General features: G+C 32.1%; 2 protein-coding genes across 3 annotated transcripts; one reads left to right on the top strand and one right to left on the bottom strand.

Moving 5' to 3' along the window:
• The first annotated feature begins 9474 nt into the window (after positions 1 to 9474).
• On the top strand, positions 9475 to 11586 carry LOC139859034 (uncharacterized). Its single transcript, XM_071847853.1, has 3 exons — positions 9475 to 9531; positions 10688 to 11229; positions 11304 to 11586. Exons 1-3 carry the CDS (start codon positions 9475 to 9477, stop codon positions 11584 to 11586), a joined length of 882 nt encoding a protein of 293 aa, XP_071703954.1.
• Positions 11587 to 17588: 6002 nt separating this feature from the next.
• Positions 17589 to 22000, bottom strand: LOC139858702 (serine/threonine protein phosphatase 2A 55 kDa regulatory subunit B beta isoform-like). 2 transcript variants are annotated; one of them, XM_071847539.1, is made up of 14 exons: positions 21802 to 21999; positions 21351 to 21448; positions 21167 to 21274; positions 20950 to 21069; positions 20364 to 20555; positions 20184 to 20275; positions 19245 to 19363; positions 19030 to 19153; positions 18814 to 18937; positions 18649 to 18717; positions 18478 to 18569; positions 18270 to 18347; positions 18019 to 18095; positions 17589 to 17925 (listed from the first exon to the last, which is right to left on the bottom strand). In XM_071847539.1, the coding sequence occupies exons 1-14, from the start codon at positions 21884 to 21886 to the stop codon at positions 17789 to 17791; spliced, it is 1515 nt and encodes a 504-aa protein (XP_071703640.1). In that variant the 5' UTR covers positions 21887 to 21999; the 3' UTR covers positions 17589 to 17788. The 2 variants fall into 2 exon arrangements, 1 of the variants encoding a protein (XP_071703640.1); XR_011763043.1 differs by lacking the exon at positions 17589 to 17925 and having other exon boundaries at positions 18075 to 18095; positions 18270 to 18384; positions 21802 to 22000.
• Positions 22001 to 23438: the final 1438 nt, after the last annotated feature.

Below are 23438 nucleotides of genomic sequence, written 5' to 3'. Positions count from 1 at the left end.
GCATCCTGGCCCAACGAGCCAAACTTTACACAGCCCAACAATACACTAGCTTATTTAGAAGGTCAGAATATAATACAGCCCACTAATTAAACAGTTAATAGCTCGGCCCATTCTGAATTCTATTCGCTATCAGCCCAACGTACCAAGAACAACATCCAGTGAAACTAAGAATTCGTACGTGCGTTTGCAGGTTTTATTTTGTCTGGCCCCATCGAATAGTTAGTACAATACTAAGTCACTAGTTTGCACAAGTGGTTAAACCTTTTTGGTATATCCTTAAAGCCTAACTAATTTAAATATGCTTGGCTATATAATTGCAGAAGCAAGGCGACATGGATTAGGAAAAATCAACTCCACTAACATCCCTTTATCTAAAGAATAAATAAAGTATTGTAAAAGTGGTTTGATGTGTTAAACTTGTGTCGGTCACAAACAAATACAAACAAATAGGAAATGGTTCGAAATCTTTTTTTTTTTTTTTATATTATAGGTTGGAGTTTGTAATAAAAAAATTGAGTGGTGGTGCGGTCCTACTGCAACAAAAAGATATCTATATATATACGCATGGCATCGGGTTCTTGAAAGAAGCAATAAAAAAAATATATATAAGGTGGTGGTTTTTGGGCTTTAGGATGTATAAATGGGTTTGTTGAAGATGTGATCAAAGATAGTGATCGTGGTCATCAATGATTTATGGTAACAGAAAAATTAGACAGGAGACAGAAGTAAGATGGGAATGGAACGGGTTTTGGGATACAAGAATTTAGAGAGAGAGGAAAAGAGAAAGGTGATACCGGTTTGAAGTTTATCCGAAAGTTTGAATAGCAGTAGTAGCAGTGAGGGTTCTAATGGTGGTTTGATAGGGTGGTGTACTCAAACATAAATGGCAACAGATGACCTGTGTTGATTCTTCATGGTAAGGGTGAATAAAGGTAATGTTTAATCAAAACAGTCACAAAATAATGAGTTCTTGATGATGGGTTGCTCGTGTATACAAAGCGAAAATAGTATTTAGTTGATGATCATGGGTGGTAATTTGTGGTGGTTATGATGTAATTCACGAAGAAGAACTTTAAAAGAAAATGGCGATAGGTTATGATTATGAGGATGGCAGTGGCAAGTGATGATAGTTTTTGGGTTAGTCTTCAATGGTACATGGTGGTTAAATGAGTTGGATGTGTCTATCGAACAACAAACAAGAGAAAAGAAGTATTGGTGGTGGGTTGTAGAGGTAATGAAGTGATGTTGGTTGTTTGTGATTTCCAAGTGATAAGTTCAATTGTAAAAGTTTGTGTATGCCTACTTAATAGTTTAAAGATGCAAATAATAGACACCGTAAATTTAGGTAATCATTCAATCAGGAATAATAAAAGTTGAGTATGACTCTCAACTGAATTTGGATACTTCTGTGTGTTGGTACACTTGATTGGTGATTATCAAATATCAATTACTATAGCTTGAAAATGTTATGAAACAGAATTTTGTGATGTAAACAAAATCACCTAAAGTTTGATGTTTACTTTAAACAGATTCTGATCCTAAATCTATATATATACGATTTTTTTATATATATAAAGGATATATTAATAATTAATAATTATACTTATATTAATAAAAATATAATTACTAATAATAATAATAACAATAAAAAATAATATCACTAATTTTATTATTAATAATAACAATAAATAACAATGATACTAATAAGATACTAATAATCACATTAATGTTAATTAATAAGTTTAATAATAAGAATGATAACAATAATAATCATAATATTTATAACTCCTAATAATAATTACATCATCAATAATTATAATACTAATACTTAATAACAATAATTATAATAACTGATAATACATAAATTATAATTATAATATATTCAATAAACTAATATAGGTATTGAGATTAGTATTGTATTAGTAATTAATAATGAAGGTTATTATGTTAACTATATTCTTAACTTGTATTTACAATTTAATATCTACAACTTATTTACTTTATATCTTATTGTACTTATTTAATTTTAATGTTTAAATTATATTTTATAATTACTATTTATTATATATCTACTCACATTTATATATATACATATTTATTTAAAACCATTGTTCGTGAATCGTCGGAAATAGTCAAAGGTTAACCGAATCAAAAAAGTAGTTCAAAAATTTTGTAACTCAATATTATAGACTTTGCTTATCGTGTCGAAATCATATAAAGATTAAGTTTAAATTTGGTCGGAAATCTTCGGGTCATCACAGTACCTACCCGTTAAAGAAATTTCGTCCCGAAATTTTAGTGAGGTGGTCATGGTTAACAATAAAAATGTTTTCATGACGAATATGAGTCAATAATTAAAGTTTTATCACCATCAGGTGATTTGAATAAAACAACTCAATTATTCGAAGCGTACGAGTGAAATTATCACAAAAGATTGAAATAGGATAAGTAAAGATTCGTCGTAACTTTTGACAGAGTCAGGGTTGAATTTTGAAAGTAAGATACATCTTAACTTTTGATGTAGTCACGATTGAATTTAGAAAACAGGATGCGTCTTATCTTTTGACGTTGTTTTGGTTGAATTCCGGAATTTAAGGGATTTGAAGAAAATCTTTGAAATCTAAAAGATTTGATTCTCCTGCGAATAAGAAAATTCTGATTTCTTTAATTAAATGCGGTGATCTGCCTCGATTCCTCTGTCTGATATTTTCACTATAAATTTTACCTTTTTCGTTCCATTAATTTTCACCACTTCAATACTCAATTCCCAAATTCAAAAGATCGTGAAAATGCTTAATCCAGTTCTGATCCTTGTCCTTATCCTGATTATCGCAACAATCATTCTCCTTTTCCAGCTTCCACCGGAGGAATTTGTCTACTTCTACTATGCTCTTCGGTTGATACTATTCTTAATTGTACCGTGCCTTTATATTACTATTCGTATTAATATCCACAGTTTGTAACTTCTGAGTTGTTGTTGGGTTTTATATCTTCCTTTCTATTTCGATGTCTCTGCTTCCGTCCTTCTGTAATTATTGACATCCACAGCTAATACTCTCTCCAATTTACTGTGATTTGTACTCTCATTTATTTCAGCTCTTCATTCTTTTGTTTTCTCTTCCCGACTTTAAATCAAGCGAATAATGATCTAGAATTCCTAAATGTGGAGTTTTGAATGAATTTAATGTTTTAAACAAGAAAGAACGTAATCATACGATTTGATTTGTCAAATTACCCGAACCGCTGAGAATAGAACTATCAAGAATATATTTTCTTGATATGTTCGGAAGTTAAGCAGAATGAAAGAGTTATGTAACATGACACATGATGGTGGTATGATCTATTGTGAACCATCATGTCCCATTAGAACTCAGCATGACTTACTGAAATATAATCACGTTGATCAAGTGTCATCATATTATACTAACTCATGCATCAGTTCCCAACATTACTTCAATAACATTCATATTTTAAGCTCGAAAGTTTACAGAATATAGAAACTAACAGTTTCTATATGATGTAACACTGATAGCATGAAAAGATAAATGATTTTGGATAGCATTAGTTATAAAAATATATTCAGAAATATCGAGGATATTTATAATGAAAGATACGATAATATCTTGGAATATCTAAGATCAGAGGATGATAGAAACTATTGTTTGCAGGGGTTTAGAGTAAGGACCAAGATATTCACTAAAGATTTTTAGCAGACGTTGAATCATTTGGATTCTTTGAAGTCAAACTTATTCTTTGTGATTTGTCCACGGCTTTCTTCATAGTTTTGTATAATCTGCTTTTCGATACTAAATTTTCTATTGAATGTTTCCAATATAATGTTACACATGAAGCACGAAGAGGTATATAATTTCGGACGAGAATATTTATGAAAATATCCTCAGAAATATCGAAGATATTGATGATGATATTTTGAAATTTCTAAGTTCGATGGTTGATGGAGAAAGATTTTCCGCAAGATTTTAACATGACTTCGGAGCAGATATTCTCTAAAGATTTCAACGGATCCATAATTACCTGAATCCTTTGAATATAGGGTTGGGTCATTGTATTTGTCCTTGGTCTCCTTCATGGGTAGTTCAATATGTTTTTCAATACCCAATTTTCTATCGAGCGTTCCTAACACTCCTTTCTTTATCATCAAACTTTTGGCCGTTTAGACCATCTACCATTTTTCTGTTTCCTCTGCATTTAATGCTATGATATCTGAATCATCGGTTATTAATCCGAGGTGGTTTCAGGAGAATTGTGTTTTTAGATGATTAAACGCTGATGGTAATATGGTGGAATATGAAAGGTTCCCTGGTAACAATAAAAGAGCACGCGTATATATCAATGTTATAATAAGGTTGTTTCGTATGAAAATTCGAAGTTGTCTTGCTGGAGCTGTGACAAAATTGGCTATTTTGAAGAAGAACTGCAAAGTTATTTTGGGTAATAATAACACTAAAGAAATTAGCACAGATACGTGTTAAACGTTTACTCAGGTTCTGAGTGTTTTCAGGTGCATAACTATATGCATCAATCTTTTCTTCCGTAGATGAAGTGCGGTTGGTTCATCCTCTTGATTGAGGTGTTTTCAAGAATCATGAAGGGTTTGAACGCAGATTGTAATCGTCAAGATACAAACGAGGTTTAAGATGAAATCAAGTGGCAACCTTGAAGAAATATTTAGTTTTATATGTTATAATCAATATTTTAATTCATTTTAATTGTCCAATGTTATTAGTCCACAGTCGATAGTCCACAGTTGACAGTCCAATAATTCATATTCATATATAATTTAATATATAATATTCGAATTAATTAATACGTATCGTGACCCGTGTACATGTCTCAGACTCGATCACAACTCAAAGTATATATATTATTATAGAATCAACCTCAACCCTGTATAGAGAACTCGATCATTACTGCATATAGAGTGTCTATGGTGATTCCAAATAATATATATAGATGCGTCGATATGATGTGTCAAAACTTTGTATACGTGTCCCGATATTTAAAGTGTGTAAAATAAATAACAGAAATTAAATGACGATAAATTAAATGCGTAAAGTAAATAACAGAAATTAAATGATGATAAATAAAATTGCGAGAATATAAATTGCGATAAATAAACTGTGATAAGTAAATTGCGATAATTAAATGGTAATACGGAATTAACAGTTAGCTAGGAACAGTTAGCTAGGATTTTGTTAGCGTGGATTCTTAATAGAATTTCATATTGTTAATTAACCTGTTTCTAGTCAATTTTTATTGTGTCCATTATTTCTTCATTATGCCACTTGTTGGATTCTGATAGGTCAAAATCCAAATATATAATTGGATGAATATGGTTATTCTGTGGTGAACGGATTTGTATATCTGTGGATGTAAGTAGGATAGTATATGACTATTGAAACAGATTCGAAGAACGTACAATGTAACTTATTAATGTGAAATTTAAATATCCCTCGGGTATTACCTACCCGTTAAAATATTTTCATCATTAACAGTTTGTACAAGAGGATTTTTAATTACAATCTTTATGAAAACATATTTACATATATATTTTCTTCAGATGTATTCATGGATTTAATGAGTTAATATGATATTAAACTCATTTGCTTTTCGGTTGGAACTAGAATAAATAATCTCCAAAACTTTAGAGATTACATATTTGCCATGTCGAACGAAGATAAATGAGGTAGAACGATACGTAGAACAAAGATCATACTCAAAGTACAGATGATGATATTGAAGCATGGATTGTTGATGGTATTGGTGCTGTTATTGATTGTACTGTTGGTGCCGGTGATGTTGCTGAAGCTGGTACATTTTGCACCATATTCTCCGAATTGATTATTCGAGCGCGAAGTTCGTTGACTTATTACTCCAGGATAATTGTCGGTCGGAACGAGCGGATAAATAAGGTTCAGAATTGTGGATAGAATATAATCTTGTCGAGTTACCCTGGAAATAAGACTAAAAATGGTGTATCGAACAGGTTCGCGGGTAAACGCTTCAGGTTCATTGTCAAGAGGTGAATTTGGTTGGTGGAAGGGATTGCCTTCTGCACGTTTTCAGTAATTAAGTCGACTACAAACCCACCAGATGAATTGATAATGGCTGATTGATTGATTCATGCCGGTGACGTTGTTTTCGGAGCTTAGGTGAACATCTATGTCGGAATAGCTGTCGGAATAACTATCGAAATAGCTATCAGAATCTGAGGGACTCGAACTGGTTACAGGATTCATCTCGTACGATCAGATGAAGGATTTTCGATAAGAAATAGATTATAGGATGTAGATTAGTACCCTGCAATACATAATTTACATATGCATATAATACTAAAATCTCATAAGTTACGGAGGAATCTACGGAAGTTGTCAGGCAAAGTTACAGTAACAGATATGCTAAGATATGAATTTTGTATATACACTAATCATGCAATCAATGCAATAAAATGTGTCTAGACTAAGGATGATAAGCAAGTAATTTCGGACAAAAATGATAAGCAAAACTTTTGACATGCAGACACGGTCGAAGTCCAGACTCACTAATGCATCTTAAATACTTATCAGTTAGACACACTAAGGCAGACCTGGTTCGCTAAGACCACCGCTCTGATACCAACTGAAAGGACCCGTCCTAAACCATCTGGACGAAGTCACCAACAACTGGTTCCATTGCGATGATCGACTCCAAATACTGTCTTTAAAATGAGCAAATGCACAGCGGAACGTTTCTTTCATACCTGAGAATAAACATACTTTCAAGTGTCAACCAAAAGATTGGTGAGTTCATTAGTTTATCATAAATAATCATTTCATAATTTTAATAGACCACAAGATTTCATATTTCCATTTCTCATAAACATACGTCCCATGCATAGAGACAAAAATATCATTCATATGGATTGAACACCTGGTAACCGACATTCACAATATGCATATAAGAATATCCCCATCATTCCGGGATCCTCCTTCGGACATGATATAAATTTCGAAGTACTAAAGCATCCGGTACTTTGGATGGGGCTTGTTGGGCCCGATAGATCTATCTTTAGAGTTCGCGTCAATTAGGGTTTCTGTTCCCTAATTCTTAGATTACCAGACTATATAAAAAGGGCATATTCGATTAGAGAATCCAACCATAGAATGTAGTTTCGATTACTTGTGTCTATTTCGTAAAGCATTTATATAAGCAGCGCATGTATTCTCAGTCCCAAAAACATATATTGCAAAAGCATTTAAAAAGGGAATAATGAAACTCACCATACTGTATTTTGTAGTAAAAATACATATAACGAAACTGAATAATGCAAGGTTGTCTCGGATTCACGAACCTATATCATTTGTATATTCATTAATACATATAATCGTATTCAAATGAATATAAATATAAATTTATTAACTACATTGTTTTTTTTTTATTAATATCATATATTTTTAATTTGTATGTACATTCAAATAGTTGATATTTTTATAGTTATTTTAATATGTTCATATACATACTTGTTTAATAATATATTTAAAAATCGATAATTTGTTGTTTGTAAGTGTTTATGTAAATAATTTTAATAGGTTTTATGTATATAGTTATGTTAAGTTTTAATATAAGTGTAGTATATATAATAAATTTATTTTATGTACAAAATATTTATTTACTTAAAAATGATAGTTCTTGAGATTAATAAAGATAATATTAATAATCATATTATTTAATATTAATACCTATTTTGATAATAATATTATTAGTAATAACAATAATAATAATAATTATAATTGTAACTAGGGTTATGTTAACGATAATAATAAAAATAACTACCTCAATGAATAAATTCCAAAATAAGTGCCCTTGCCCGGGCTTGAACCCGAGACATCTTGTTTAACCTACAACCCACTAAATCATTGAGCTACTATGTAACTATCTGTTTTAATTCGCACTTCAGTTCCATTTAAACCGCCATTCTTATTTTCTTTCTTCTTCGTAACTATAATTATCACCTAAGCATCAAGTAGTCGTCATCATCATGTATCATAACATCTCATCATCAGGAACCCGCATCATCATCATAATCGACATCATCATCTTAACCATCATCTAACCATCGTTACACTATCATCATCAATATCATAACATCTATCATCATCATTATGATCATCACTTAATATCATCCTAAACCCAATCATTTAACATCATCATCCTCGACCTCGTCATCAACATTCATAATCGAAATTATCATCTCCCTCGTGTGTCACTTCATCAATACCATACCATCATAACAACATCATCCCCTAATCATCATTTACTCCGTAATTATTATCATCAGTCATCAATATAGCGTGTAAATATCATGCTGTTATAACAGCCCAACCGAAATGCATCCTGGCCCAACGAGCCAAACTTTACACAGCCCAACAATACACTAGCTTATTTAGAAGGTCAGAATATAATACAGCCCACTAATTAAACAGTTAATAGCTCGGCCCATTCTGAGTTCTATTCGCTATCAGCCCAACGTACCAAGAACAACATCAAGTGAAACTAAGAATTCGTACGTGCGTTTGCAGGTTTTATTTTGTCTGGCCCCATCGAATAGTTAGTACAATACTAAGTCACTAGTTTGCACAAGTGGTTAAACCTTTTTGGTATATCCTTAAAGCCTAACTAATTTAAATATGCTTGGCTATATAATTGCAGAAGCAAGGCGACATGGATTAGGAAAAATCAACTCCACTAACATCCCTTTATCTAAAGAATAAATAAAGTATTGTAAAAGTGGTTTGATGTGTTAAACTTGTGTCGGTCACAAACAAATACAAACAAATAGGAAATGGTTCGAAATCTTTTTTTTTTATATATTATAGGTTGGAGTTTGTAATAAAAAAATTGAGTGGTGGTGCGGTCCTACTACAACAAAAAGATATCTATATATATACGCATGGCATCGGGTTCTTGAAAGAAGCAATAAAAAAAAATATATAAGGTGGTGGTTTTTGGGCTTTAGGATGTATAAATGGGTTTGTTGAAGATGTGATCAAAGATAGTGATCGTGGTCATCAATGATTTATGGTAACAGAAAAATTAGACAGGAGACAGAAGTAAGATGGGAATGGAACGGGTTTTGGGATACAAGAATTTAGAGAGAGAGGAAAAGAGAAAGGTGATACCAGTTTGAAGTTTATCCGAAAGTTTGAATAGCAGTAGTAGCAGTGAGGGTTCTAATGGTGGTTTGATATGGTGGTGTACTCAAACATAAATGGCAACAGATGACCTGTGTTGATTCTTCATGGTAAGGGTGAATAAAGGTAATGTTTAATCGAAACAGTCACAAAATAATGAGTTCTTGATGATGGGTTGCTCGTGTATACAAAGCGAAAATAGTATTTAGTTGTTGATCATGGGTGGTAATTTGTGGTTTGTGGTGGTTATGATGTAATTCACGAAGAAGAACTTTAAAAGAAAATGGCGATAGGTTATGATCCTATGAGGATGGCAGTGGCAAGTGATGATAGTTTTTGGGTTAGTCTTCAATGGTACATGGTGGTTAAATGAGTTGGATGTGTCTATCGAACAACAAACAAGAGAAAAGAAGTATTGGTGGTGGGTTGTAGAGGTAATGAAGTGAAGTTGGTTGTTTGTGATTTCCAAGTGATAAGTTCAATTGTAAAAGTTTGTGTATGCCTACTTAATAGTTTAAAGATGCAAATAATAGACACCGTAAATTTAGGTAATCATTCAATCAGGAATAATAAAAGTTGAGTATGACTCTCAACTGAATTTGGATACTTCTGTGTGTTGGTACACTTGATTGGTGATTATCAAATATCAATTACTATTTTTTTTTTTTTTTTTGAAATATCAATTACTATAGCTTGAAAATGTTATGAAACAGAATTTTGTGATGTAAACAAAATCACCTAAAGTTTGATGTTTACTTTAAACAGATTCTGATCCTAAATCTATATATATACGATTTTTTTTATATATAAAGGATATATTAATAATTAATAATTATACTTATATTAATAAAAATATAATTACTAATAATAATAATAACAATAAAAAATAATATCACTAATTTTATTAATAATAATAACAATAAATAACAATGATACTAATAAGATACTAATAATCACATTAATGTTAATTAATAAGTTTAATAATAAGAATGATAACAATAATAATCATAATATTTATAACTCCTAATAATAATTACATCATCAATAATTATAATACTAATACTTAATAACAATAATTATAATAACTGATAATACATAAATTATAATTATAATATATTCAATAAACTAATATAGGTATTGAGATTAGTATTGTATTAGTAATTAATAATGAAGGTTATTATGTTAACTATATTCTTAACTTGTATTTACAATTTAATATCTACAACTTATTTACTTTATATCTTATTGTACTTATTTAATTTTAATGTTTAAATTATATTTTATAATTACTATTTATTATATATCTACTCACATTTATATATATACATATTTATTTAAAACCATTGTTCGTGAATCGTCGGAAATAGTCAAAGGTTAACCGAATCATAAAAGTAGTTCAAAAATTTTGTAACTCAATATTATAGACTTTGCTTATCGTGTCGAAATCATATAAAGATTAAGTTTAAATTTGGTCGGAAATCTCCGTGTCATCACAGAAAGAGTTAGAGATTCAAAGTTGTATAGCAAAAGATAAACCCTGGATTATCATTGGAGATTTTAATGTCACAAGAAAGGTTGAAGAACATTCTGCTGGAGGTTCTTTCCTTTCTGATGAAATGAATGAATTTAATACTTGTGTAGACAAGATTGAAGTAGATGATATAGGTAGTTCAGGGTTCCATTTCACATGGAAAAAATCCTTGAAAAACCCTAATTGTGGTATTCTAAAGAAGTTGGACAGAATTTTGGTGAATGAAGGTTTTTTGTCTCAGTTCCCTCATGCATATGGCAGATTTCTACCCTATCTTGTGCCTGATCATAGTCCAGCTATCTTGGGTTTAACTTCATCTCCATCTTATAAAAAGGTATTCAGGTTCATGAATTATGTGGCTTATAAAGATGGGTTTAAGGAGACTGTGAGTGAGCAATGGCAAAAACAGGTGGATGGATACTCTATGTATAAAGTGGTGAAAAAGTTGAAGAGTCTTAAATATGGGTTAAAGAAGCTCAACTGGAATAATGGGGACTTGCAAAAAAGGTTGATAATTTAAAATGTGAGCTTAAGGAAGCACAAGCTAAAATTGACAATAACCCATTTGATTCTGTATTAAGGGTTGAAGCTGTTAAAATTTTGGAGGAATATGAGGCAGCCAAGGTTGATGAAGTTAGACTGTTACAGCAGCAAACCAAGTTAGATTGGCTCTTACATGGTGATAAAAACACTAAGTATTTTCATAGTGTTCTTAAGAGTAGAAAGCAGAAATGTAGAGTTGACAGTATATGTGATGAAAGTGGTAATAGGTACTATGATGAACAAGTTGCAGAACAATGTGTTAATCATTTTCAACAATTTTTGGGAAAGTCAGATATTGTTAAGCCATTGGAAGAGCTGTGAGATATTTTTAATAAAAGAATTCCTGATTATTTAGCAGCTCAAATGGTGGTTGATGTGACTAATGCAGAAATAAAAGAGGCATTGTTTGACATAGATGATAATAAAGCTGCAGGGCCTGATGGGTACTCGTCATGCTTTTTTAAAAAAGCCTGGGACATAGTTGAAAATGATGTTTGTGATGCTGTAAAAGAGTTTATAACTTCTGGGAAATTGTTAGGGGAAATAAATGCTACTCTTGTTGTTTTAATTCCTAAAATACATACACCCAATAAAGTTTCAGACTTCAGACCAATTGCATGCTGCAATGTCTTATATAAATGCATAAGTAAGATTTTAACTAACAGAATCAAAGGTGGTCTTGAACTTGTTGTTAGTTGTAACCAGATTGCATTCATCCCTGGAAGAAGTATACAAGATAATATCATGTTAACTCAAGAGTTGCTTAAAGGGTATAACAGAATTCATGGTGCTAGTAGATGTGCAATGAAGATTGACATCCAAAAGGCATATGATACTGTCAATTGGCAATTTCTTGAAAAGACTTTAAGAGGATTTGGCTTTCATGAAAAGATGATCAGATGGATAATGGTTTGTGTTACCACTACATCATTCTCAATCTGTGTTAATGGTGGTGTTCATGGGTTTTTTAAAGGTGGGAGAGGATTAAGACAAGGAGACCCTATTTCTCCTTATCTATTCACATTGGTTATGGAAGTTTTCAATCTCATCCTAAACAAGCAAATTGAAGATTCAGCTGATTTTAAGTTTCATTATGGCTGTAAGAAAATGAAACTTTCTCATTTAAGCTTTGCAGATGATCTATTGGTGCTTTGTCATGGTGATGATAAATCTGTACAGGTTGTTAAAGAAGGTCTTGACAAATTTAGTCAAGTATCAGGTCTTTATCCTAATTTGAATAAAAGCACTATATTTTTTGGTAGCACTAATGAGGTAATGAAGCAGAAGATTCTCCAAATTATGCCATTCAATGTTGGAAAACTTCATGTGAGATACTTAGGTATTCCACTGATTGCTAAAAAATTGAGTATTGGGGATTGCAAAAGTCTGATTGACAAAGTCAAACAAAAAGTCAATAATTGGAGGAATAGGAAATTGTCTTATGAAGGAAGACTCCTATTGATTAATTTTGTACTTAGCTCAATGCATGTATACTGGGCATTTGTCTTTATGTTGCCAAAAACTGTATTGTCTGATATAGACAAAGTGCTCAAAAGCTTCTTATGGTGTCAAGGAGATAAAGTCAATGGTAAAGCCAAAGTTGCCTGGGATAGGGTGTGTACCCCTAAAGAACAAGGTGGATTGGGTTTAAAGTCTATTAAAGAGTGGAATGAAGTTTTGCTATTAAAAGAGTTGTGGAAGATTATTGAAAAGAGAGAATCATTGTGGTCAAAATGGGTCAACATTGTAAAGTTGAAAAATACAAGTATATGGGAAGTTAAAGAAGAGAGTGGTGATAGTTGGAATTGGAAGCAATTGTTGACTCTTAGAGATAAAATTAAAAATCATGTTCATTATGAGATTGGCAATGGAGAGAGTGTTTCAATGTGGTTTGATAAGTGGTGCCCAATGGGTCCTATTGATCAGATTGTTTCTAGAAGGGACATGTATGATTTTAGGCTCAAAGATGATATGGTGGTGGCTGAATATAGGCAGTTATATGGTGACAATTGGCCTGATGAGTGGAGGAGAAAATACCATGTGCTTGATCAGATTAGGGTTCCTGAATTAAAGAATGTCCATGATGCTGTTTTTTGGGTCAACAATGATTTTGAACAAGTCCAGTATACCACTAGACAAGCTTGGGTTGATTTAAGAATTAACAGGCATGTGAAGAATTGGTATCATGTTATCTGGTTCAATCATATTATCCCCAAGCATGCATTTGTTTTGTGGTTAGCTATGTGGAACAGACTTAATACTCAGGAAAGATTACTGATATGGAATCCTAGAGCTAGCTATAGCTGTCATCTATGTGATAAAGAAGTGGATTCTGTGCAACACTTGTTTTTCAAATGTGATTATTCTAAGGAAGTGTGGGGCAAATTGAAGGAAAAGCTATTGTTTCGTGGCCTGTCTAGTGATATTTATGTTATAATGGAGATGATGGCTAATTATCCTTATAAGAAACAGATATGGAGTATTTTGACAAGACTAGTGATTTCCGCTAGTGTGTATTTTGTGTGGCAAGAGAGGAATAAAAGATGTTTCCAAGGGGTTAAAAGGAATTCGGATGAGCTGTTGTCTATTGTTCAGGATTATATTAAGGTCAAGTTGTTGACCTTAAAAGTCAAAGATTCAAAAGCTGTTAGGGAAGTGGAGCAGAAATGGGGTGTGAATCTGTTTAAAAGGGTGTAATGGTTGTCTTGGGTTTTTTGTTGTATTGATTTAGTGTGTATTTTCTTGGGTTGGGGTATGTCCCGCTTGTGTATGTTTGACTTTGTTTAATAGTAGTAAATATTTTGTTTGCCTAAAAAAAAAAAAAATATTATGCAACAATATAGATATATAGATATAGAATTAAAGTAAGCAGTTAAGCTCAGTTGTCTAGTCGTCCATCTCGAATCCATTCATTTTGCCTAATCGGATAAACAACGTATACATGCCAAACCAAATCAGATCACCATTAGGCTTCAACAAACTATTTCACAGTAAAAAAGGAATAAATTACAAATCAATTTAGAACAATAATCAAATTAGCTCTTCGTGCAGCATCATTGTATATAGTACGCTGTATCTCATAATGTCACAAAGCATGTAGTATCTGCAAAATATACATTACCATAAGTGACAATGCATATATATATATATATATATATATATATATATATATATATATATATGTATGGTTGTTGTAAAATGGAGGAGGCCTTGGTCACATATTCAAAACACCATGATCACCATTGAATATATGTCCAATATCAACAACACTACTAACAAAGCTACCCCATAAATAACATTGCAAACAAACAAAATGTTATACACAATTTTTTTTAATAACTATGTCAATAAGCAAAATTGAAGTGAAGCTAGCTTTGGAGGGAGGAGATGGGCATAATTTTAATAGTCATTATTTGTCTCACTCGCATCTTATATGTCTTTTATTAAACACAACAACTACAACACAAAGCACACAAACACTCGATCGTCCGATCGTTCCCAATAGCCATAACCTATTGTGAAAACAAATAACATGTTCCATATTGCCTACAAAAAAATTTACTAAAGATAGAGTGCATAAGGCTTTTGCAATCAACAAATCATTCAATCATGCCTAAATGAAGGATCTTGTGACAAGATGGACATGTTTCCCACAGAATGAATCGTCACCGGCCAAAAAATTCAAGTTATTCGTGACCAAGAACTAATTGAGTATAAGTCAACTTTATTTAAACGTCATAAATTCTAGTCGTACGCCAAATGGAACGAGATAATCCAGTTTTAACCCAATTAATTCAGAGTATGCCAAATAACATATTAATTAATCGAACATTAACGAAATTAGACACACATATTCCCACAAATAACATAAACCGGTTACTTACTCTAAAAACCCTTTTCACATTTTCCTAACTACATCAGAACAAAGACAACAAGATGATTACAGCTTATCCATCCATCTAAGACCTATTTTGGATTCATATTCCTGATTCCAAATTTCTTTCCAGTACTACCGGTTTATGTCTCCATTGTTGAGACCGTTGAAGAAGGCAGGTTAGTTGTTGGTTTCATTAAAGGCGTATCCTCTGTGGGTAGATCTGTCATAGCACTCTTGAGTAAGTTAACAAAACGTTTGAGCAATTTGGAAACAGTTGCCAAAGGTATACCCAAATTTTCGGATATGATGTCCAGGCTTTGCTTTTCTCGTATTATTTTCTCAGCAATATATAAAACTTGATCCTTTTCATAATCTTCGAATACCTAAAATATCAACCAATTACTTCGATTAATGAATCGGTAGATAGATAGTGCAAAAAAAAAAAAAAGAATAGAATGAAGGAGAAAACGATACCTCGAGATCCATGGCTTTGAACTGCGAATAAAATTGACCAAAAGTTCCGGCACATACAATAAACCCTAATCCACGATTTGTTGCGAATGAGATGGAATTGGCCGCCGTCGTATTTATATGCCCTAAACTTTTGAGAATTTTGGCTGTAGTTTCAATTTGACCCTTATGAAAATCAGTGATTTATAAAACAGCCCTTAAAATTACTCCGTATTTTATTTGAAAAATCAGATGTTTGAACTACAGAACATTATACGTTATTTAATTTTTGAAACCAGCCCCCTAACATAATAATTATGGATTATGAGAGTACGTGCCTACGTGATTTAGGTGCGTTTGATAATACCGAATGATTTAGCGCTGAATAGTTCAGAATCTGAATAGTTCAAAGCCCCTCAATAAAGTTTGTTCTGAATGAAAATAAGTTGTTTGATAATCATTTTAAATGAACGATATGAATTGAGTAAAATTAACTTATTAACGTTCTACATGAATAGAAAATACAATATAGTTGTTGGTTAAACGTTCTGGATATGACTTTAAAAGAATATTACATAAAAATTAGGCTCTTAATGGTTAAGAGTGTGTTTCAACTCTGAAGGGTTCAATACTTAATTCTGAACCATTCAGCACCATATGTATGTCAGAAACACACATGCTGAATGATAAATGGTTCAACATTCAACGCTGAATCATTCCATTAAGATGCAAACAAACGTATCCTTAAAGGTATATGATTATATGGATATGTAAGTGTACGTTATTTTTACCTATATAATACGGAGTATTAGGGAACGATCGGCATGTCATTTCAATTATATTTTATTTCGGTTTACACAATTCGTTAGTGTTAGTATTGTAAATTAGGGGTGAACATGGTGCGGGTTGGAGCGGTTTTAGGTCAAAACCACACTCATAACCATTATTGCGGTTAACTAATTTTCTTAACCATTGGGTGCGGTTAAAATCGGTTTGGTTAATATGGTTAAACTGGTTAGCGATTAATTATAAAACGGTTAATTTGGTTAACCATTTACGGAAAAATAATAATTTAATAAGTTTATTTTTATACTACATAAATAACATTTTAATATGAGATTAGGTCATTGTCTCATATTTCTAATCGAAAATAAAATTAGATCAATGTCGTTTTTATACTCTAAATTGATGCAAAAGACCATAAATTAGACAAAACATAAGTTCGCGTAATGTTCTTAATAATTAAACTTTCCTTCAAACTTCATTCTCCCTCCATCAGAGAGTCATAGATCAAAGTGTCTTTCATTGGTGTGGTTCCCTTTGGTATAATTAATATCTATGCTTAACTTTTCTCAACTTAAAAGTCAAAATAATGTTACACATTGATTTACAAGATTTAATATTTTACATGTTGACCATCTTCCACAAAAATGATTATATATAAAATACTAAATGGTGCGGGTGCGGTTAATTCGGTGCGGGTAGCTATTAATTCCATAACCGACCCACAAAGTGCGGTTAACTCAAAAGTGTTAATCAAATCCGCGGTTATCTATTTGGTTTGGTTAATTTGGTGCGGTTTTTTCGGTTAAGAGAATCCTTGTGTGTAATGTTGCCACTCCAGGAAATCGAATTCTCGACCCCTATCAAAGAAATATGGGTTATTACCACTTACCCAACAACACAATGATGCAATTTTGGTATTTTTAATTTCAACATTTTGTTTTACGTTTGATTCGTATACTTTAGGATGTTACTACCACTTAAAGTTTCTTTGTATTAGATTTCTTTTAACTATCATTTTTATTTTTCAGTAGTAATAATATTTGGAAACGTAGTTTTCATTTTATTATTATTTTTAATTTTTTTTAACATATATTTTTCATATATACAGCTACCAGCTAGTTTTGTCAAACATAACTTAAATGAATAACATACCTTAAATGAATGATGGGGTGTAAAAGAGGTTAAGAATTGAACACATAAAAAAATTGCATTGATTATCAATATACAAAATAAACGTTCCTGTGTTGTCCGAATCCAAAATTGTTCTGAACTCAATTATGCTTTAGTGTTGTCCAATACTATCGTTGTTGTGAATACACATCTGTTAGCTTAATTTGACTGTAAAATTCAACAAATGTAATAAATGTTCAAAATAGTGCTAAATATTTTGTTGACCTCACTTGTTTGATTCTATGCATAGTACATGAACAAACTGTTTCCACTAGAGCATGCAATTAAATTGGCTTGCGGGTGCCAAGCTAAGTGCAATAACTTGGAATTTAAATCACAAGAAAATTCGTTTATTCCTGTGTCCGAAACTTCATTTCCTGAAACAAATGAGGATATAATGCTTGTAACTAAATACTACTAATAAATAAGGACTTTTAAAGTATAACAGATATTTAGTTAATATCAAGAACCTTGTCGGTAGAATCCCCGAGTTAAGCTGCTCAAGGATGATCTCCTAGCCCTCGAAGCTTCTTGTTGGGTCCGTTTTCTGTAGCCAATGCCAATAAGAATGAACCAATATCAGAAACAGACAAATAGTGGATTGATTTTGTTCAGGGCCAATAACAAGACAATGTTTTTTTTTTTTTTTTTGTTTGTTCATTTCTATATTCTTCTGTAACTGACGCATTAACTACGCTGAAAAATGATAGGATTAAGGTACCGATAAGAGTTTCTGCTAGCTTCAACTGTAGTTCCTTCTTCGGTTCCAACTCCATTACAGAATATTCTCATATGATTGCTAAGTCAAATAAGATAAAAATCGCAAGTGGATAGAGCTGCATAAGTGGACTGGTTAACGTGCAACATGAAGCTTTGAAAATCTTACTTCTATAACTAACACAATTAGATTAAACGAACACTTTGAATACCTATATGATCCTGTTGCAAAGTGAGTCCCATCTCCACTTATGCAGCAATCAAACTTATCGAATATGGCATCATTATTGTACAAGTCACATAACTGTACGCCTCATTAATGTAAGTTGTAGTACATTCAAGCTTATAAAATTTCGATGAAATATCACTGAAGTCTAACTGACCTTTGGGCGAAGGTGCTCGTGGATTTTATATGTCACAACTGGTGCGGTCGACATACGCATATCCCACAGCTGAAAATATCTCAAAGCATCAATAAGTACTTACGAAGTTACGATCATGTTTGATAAATGGAACATGGTTGGATTTTTAGGGTATACAAAACAGACCTTTAAATTCATGTAGTCACGACTTAAAATCTGTCTTTCGTTTGTTGCGAATTTTATACTAGAAACTGATGCTACTATTTCTGTAAAAAATGTTTTTTGCCCTCGCGACTCAACATCCTGCAACCTGAAAAATTAAAGGTTAGATGCTCATATTATTAGATATAACAAATAACAAATGTCATATTTTAACGACAAGGACCCAATAATTAAACTCACAATGTAGCACTGTGTTCACATAATGCTGATTGTCGCATGTCTACTAGCCGTATAAAACCTCTTGAACTACTATAAGCGAGTAAGTTACAATACATTGGGTGGAATTCAGCTGCTGTTATTACCTCTGATAATGAAATAAACATAACTTAATTAAATATTACAATCTTTAATGTGCTGAATACCTGAAACAGGGAAAAATTATAATATTTGTTTACCTGTAAGGTCATCCATGTTTGATGGCTTCATGTTGATTATATTAAAACACTGATCACTGACCTCAAGGTTCCACAAGTTTATCCTAAGGTCATCCGCAGAAATAAACGTCTCCCCATCACTGTACAAACGTTTACAAAAATAAATTAAATGATTATTTAGTTGTGTCCATGTCATCCTAATATCTGTTGGGTTTTTTATTTGGTTTCCAATTATGTGGTTAGCCCAAGCCCAACAAATTAAGCCCAATTGATTGTTTGACTTGGTCAAACATCAAGGGGCATCTTTAATTTGAAGTTGTGCAGCTGTATTCATAAAAGAGTGCAGAGAGATAGATCAAGAAATTGTGTGAAACCCCAATTCCCGTCTACAGTGACAGCAGGCCAGAAAACCTTCGATCCCCGGAGATCCGACCGTTGAATCTTCTTCATTTTTGGGTTGTGTCTTCCTGACATCAGTGCCAACATTTTCAACCGTTGAATTCGTCTCAAGTGGTCTGTAGCTCGAGTTACAGCAGGTCGAACAGTAGCAGAATTTTGGGTGATGAAATTCTTCTTTTGTCTTTAATTGTTTCATATACTTGTTGATTATTGTTGTTCAAGAGTATGATGATGTTGTATACCTCTAGTTGATCTAGAGAAGGATTATTGTATTGCTCTCTTTGTTGATGATAGTGTAATTTAAGTGGCTTACGAGTCCCGTGGTTTTTACTCTCGATTTTGAGGGGTTTTCCACGTAAAAAGTCTCGTGTTTTAGTGTGTGCTTGGTTATTGTTTAGCTACTGATTTGGAACAGATTTGGGTTGGTTTTGATATAGCTTGTTTGTTAGTTTCCTCACGGGTTCATACGGGTCGGGAAATGCTTGTCAAACGGGTTTGTTTCCGCTTTGTAGATTGTCCGTTGTGATTATTTTCTCATCAATATCAACTTAACAGCTTTACCTATTATTAGATATAGAATTGATATTATAATCATGAGCATGCGCATACATCTTCCGACATCTAGCAATAGCAGCGTCCCCAACAGTTTGCCCCTAAACAAACCATAATTATTAATTATGAGAGGACACCAGAGCTGAAAATCGATAAAAAATTAAATCGATATGTTTTAGATTTACTAACATTTACATATCCTGAATTATGAGGCGGGATACTTGTACCCGTATTTTCTGTCCATTCTAGACGGTGACCATGCGCAACCGATGATTTAGATGCCATGCTAACAAAACTGCTTTCAGATAAAAGAGAATTCTCTGTATATACATACGGAGTAAGATCCATTTCCTTGACTTTCTTGACTTTTCGTTCCTTAACCTGACTTTAGAAACAACGCATATATATTAGCATCGTTATGTTTTCAAAAATAAAATATGATTAGTTCATTTCTTTCATTATCGTTTTGGATTGAAAAAAGTAGGAACACACATTCTGTCCAAAAGTTTCAACCTTTTATTCATAACTACTAGCATAGTAAATGTTATTACAAAATATACAGTTTCAAGGATATAATTGGGAGGTTGTATGCATAGGAAGTACCCTTTGCCTGACTCTAATTTGACCCATTTGACCCGTTTGAGTTAATCAAATTGAATCCTTAATACATAAGTACCCTCTGTGTGACTCTAACTATTGACTCATTTGACCCGTTTAAGTTAATCAAATTGGATCCTTAATAGATAAGTAGTGTTAAACCTAAAGAAGATTGTACCTTCCAAAGTTTGATGGTCTTATCATTTGTTGAAAGTAAAAAGTGTGATTCATTCAAAGTCATGCACCATCTCATCTTGTTGATCTTCTCTTCAATTTCAACACTTTTCAAATAATCAAACTATAAAAATAACAAAAATAAAAATAATACCATTATCAATACTTCATATACATACAGATATCTGTAAAAATGTATACATTTAGTAATATCAAAGCACCTCTGGCTCATGACTCTGAAATTCAGTCTTGTATCTATACTCAGGATGTTCCTTAACATAATCATCCATATGTACTAACTCATTCCTAGAATGTTGCTTCTTTGTCCCCTACAAATACAAACACTCGAACATAAACAAAGCACAATTGTAATTCTGATATCTTAGAATGTGGTTGGAATCTTACATGTTTAATGTTTTCGAAAATGACAACACGACCTCCTCTATCGCCAACAGCAATATAATCACCACTCTTGTCAAATTCTATACCAGATATCACATCAACTAATACATAACCAAATACATTTCATTAGCACAATATATAAACTAAGTTGTAAACGGTTATAGAATAATCCGTTAGACCGGATATATTTGAGTAAAAAAAATATATATTATTTACTTATATCCAAAAATGACTTAAAACAAACTATACTCTTATTGATACAGTACATTTAAATGACAAAATTGACCATTCGACCAATTCATTAAATCATATCAGTTATTCAGTTGTTAAGCAGAATCAACTAAACAATTTAGAAGTAACCAAATATATAATACTCCGTATAATATACAGTAATATATAATAATAAAAATGCATACAGTATTTTTTATAAATTAAAATAGAAATTGAAAATTACTGTTTTCGACTTCTTCGCCGGGACTGCGTTCACCGAAAACCTGTGAAAATTTCCAGTCTAAAGGTGAAGATACCGGTAGATTCATCACCGGAGAATAAATCAAAAAAGGTTTATAAGAATTTGAAAAAGAAATGGCTAGGAGTTATTCTTATCCACTTTATTTTTTCTAGAGTTCGTTAGCCACGAATGTGTTTTTTTGTCGTTTTGTTATTGACCCCGGAATATATAGTGGTGCCGCCTAAGCACATTGTACCACTGGTGACGTCATCGACAGGCGGGAATTGTATATTCTTCTTGTTCTATATGCAACAACGTAACTTTTGATTAACTTTCTAGTTATGTCGTACTCAACAACTTATGTTAAAGTCAAAAATGCTAATTAATTTCATAGTCTTAAATTCAATTATTATTATTACGAAAATATACTTTTCTGGACCTGTCATTGTTACATAACGATTTATGCTTAAATTTTTCATGACATGTCATTGTTTCATAACAATTTATGCTTATATTATACAAACCAGTAATTTGAGATATAAAGGGTACGGTAAAAATGACTGTTTTATATCACCTCAAAATGTGAAACTAGTAAATATGAGTAGTAAATCCGATATAAAGGGTACGGTAAAAACGACTGTTTTATATCATGATTTTAACTGATACACTATTTTGATACAAAACCAATTATCGGTCTTAAAAGTTCACAATTTCAACCTAAATAATATCGGGCTTGAGGTAAAGGCTATATATTCTGGACCTAACCCATATTATGTTTGATAATGGATTAGACATTAATCTATCTCTATTGATACCGTATTTTTTATGCTTACATGTGCTTTAATCTCATTACTTCAAAATGATTTTAGGGAACATATAAGTACATTTTCATGAATTGTGTATGCCAAGTACATTAATAACTGATCATAAACAGGTAAACAAATAACTTTTACCCAAGCATACGTGATTAAGTAGACTATTTTTGACCTTTTCCATAACCACCCCAATATATGCCGTTAGTAAGATTTAAACATGACCACTTACCAAGAAACCAATACCCCAAAACTAAGACTTTTTTGAGATGATTTTATTAAAAGTGTATGTTAACCCCGACACTAGGCATCCACCTTGGACCGAATAGCAATGATGTAGTAACCGGCGATGATCAACTCTATATCAACTATCAAATCTACCGGGTTCGATAGTAAGTCTGAATGGGTCATATCCTTGTATCAGATATGTGTTTTTTTATTTTTTTTTGAAAGGCAAAAAAGATTTCTCCACCTCTGAATCAGATAGGTTGTTACAACAAAGGTATCATTTTAATTACTTGCAACTTGTTTACTTTGGTTATTAAAAATTTCTCCACCTCTGAATCAAAGTCGCTGAATCATGTTAACACCGCATCAAAGGCGGTGTTGGTAATACAAGTAATTAACTAACCATGTACATGAATCATTGGGCTGATCGGGCATATTCAATTCTCAATTAAAAAATAAAAAATAAAAAAAATTTAAAGATCACATTGAAATTGGGCCGTCCATGCCTGGATCTGCCCTGTATATGATAGATTGTGCAAGGTAACTAGGTTGTGTACAATGTTTAAACAAGTTTAGGAAAGCCAAAATGATCATGTGTTT

This window comes from Rutidosis leptorrhynchoides, chromosome 7 (assembly GCF_046630445.1).
Source record: "Rutidosis leptorrhynchoides isolate AG116_Rl617_1_P2 chromosome 7, CSIRO_AGI_Rlap_v1, whole genome shotgun sequence".
In the NCBI taxonomy this organism is placed as follows: domain Eukaryota; kingdom Viridiplantae; phylum Streptophyta; class Magnoliopsida; order Asterales; family Asteraceae; genus Rutidosis; species Rutidosis leptorrhynchoides.
The sequence above is the reverse complement of the archived record's forward strand: the minus strand, read 5'-3'. Positions and strand labels throughout refer to the sequence as shown.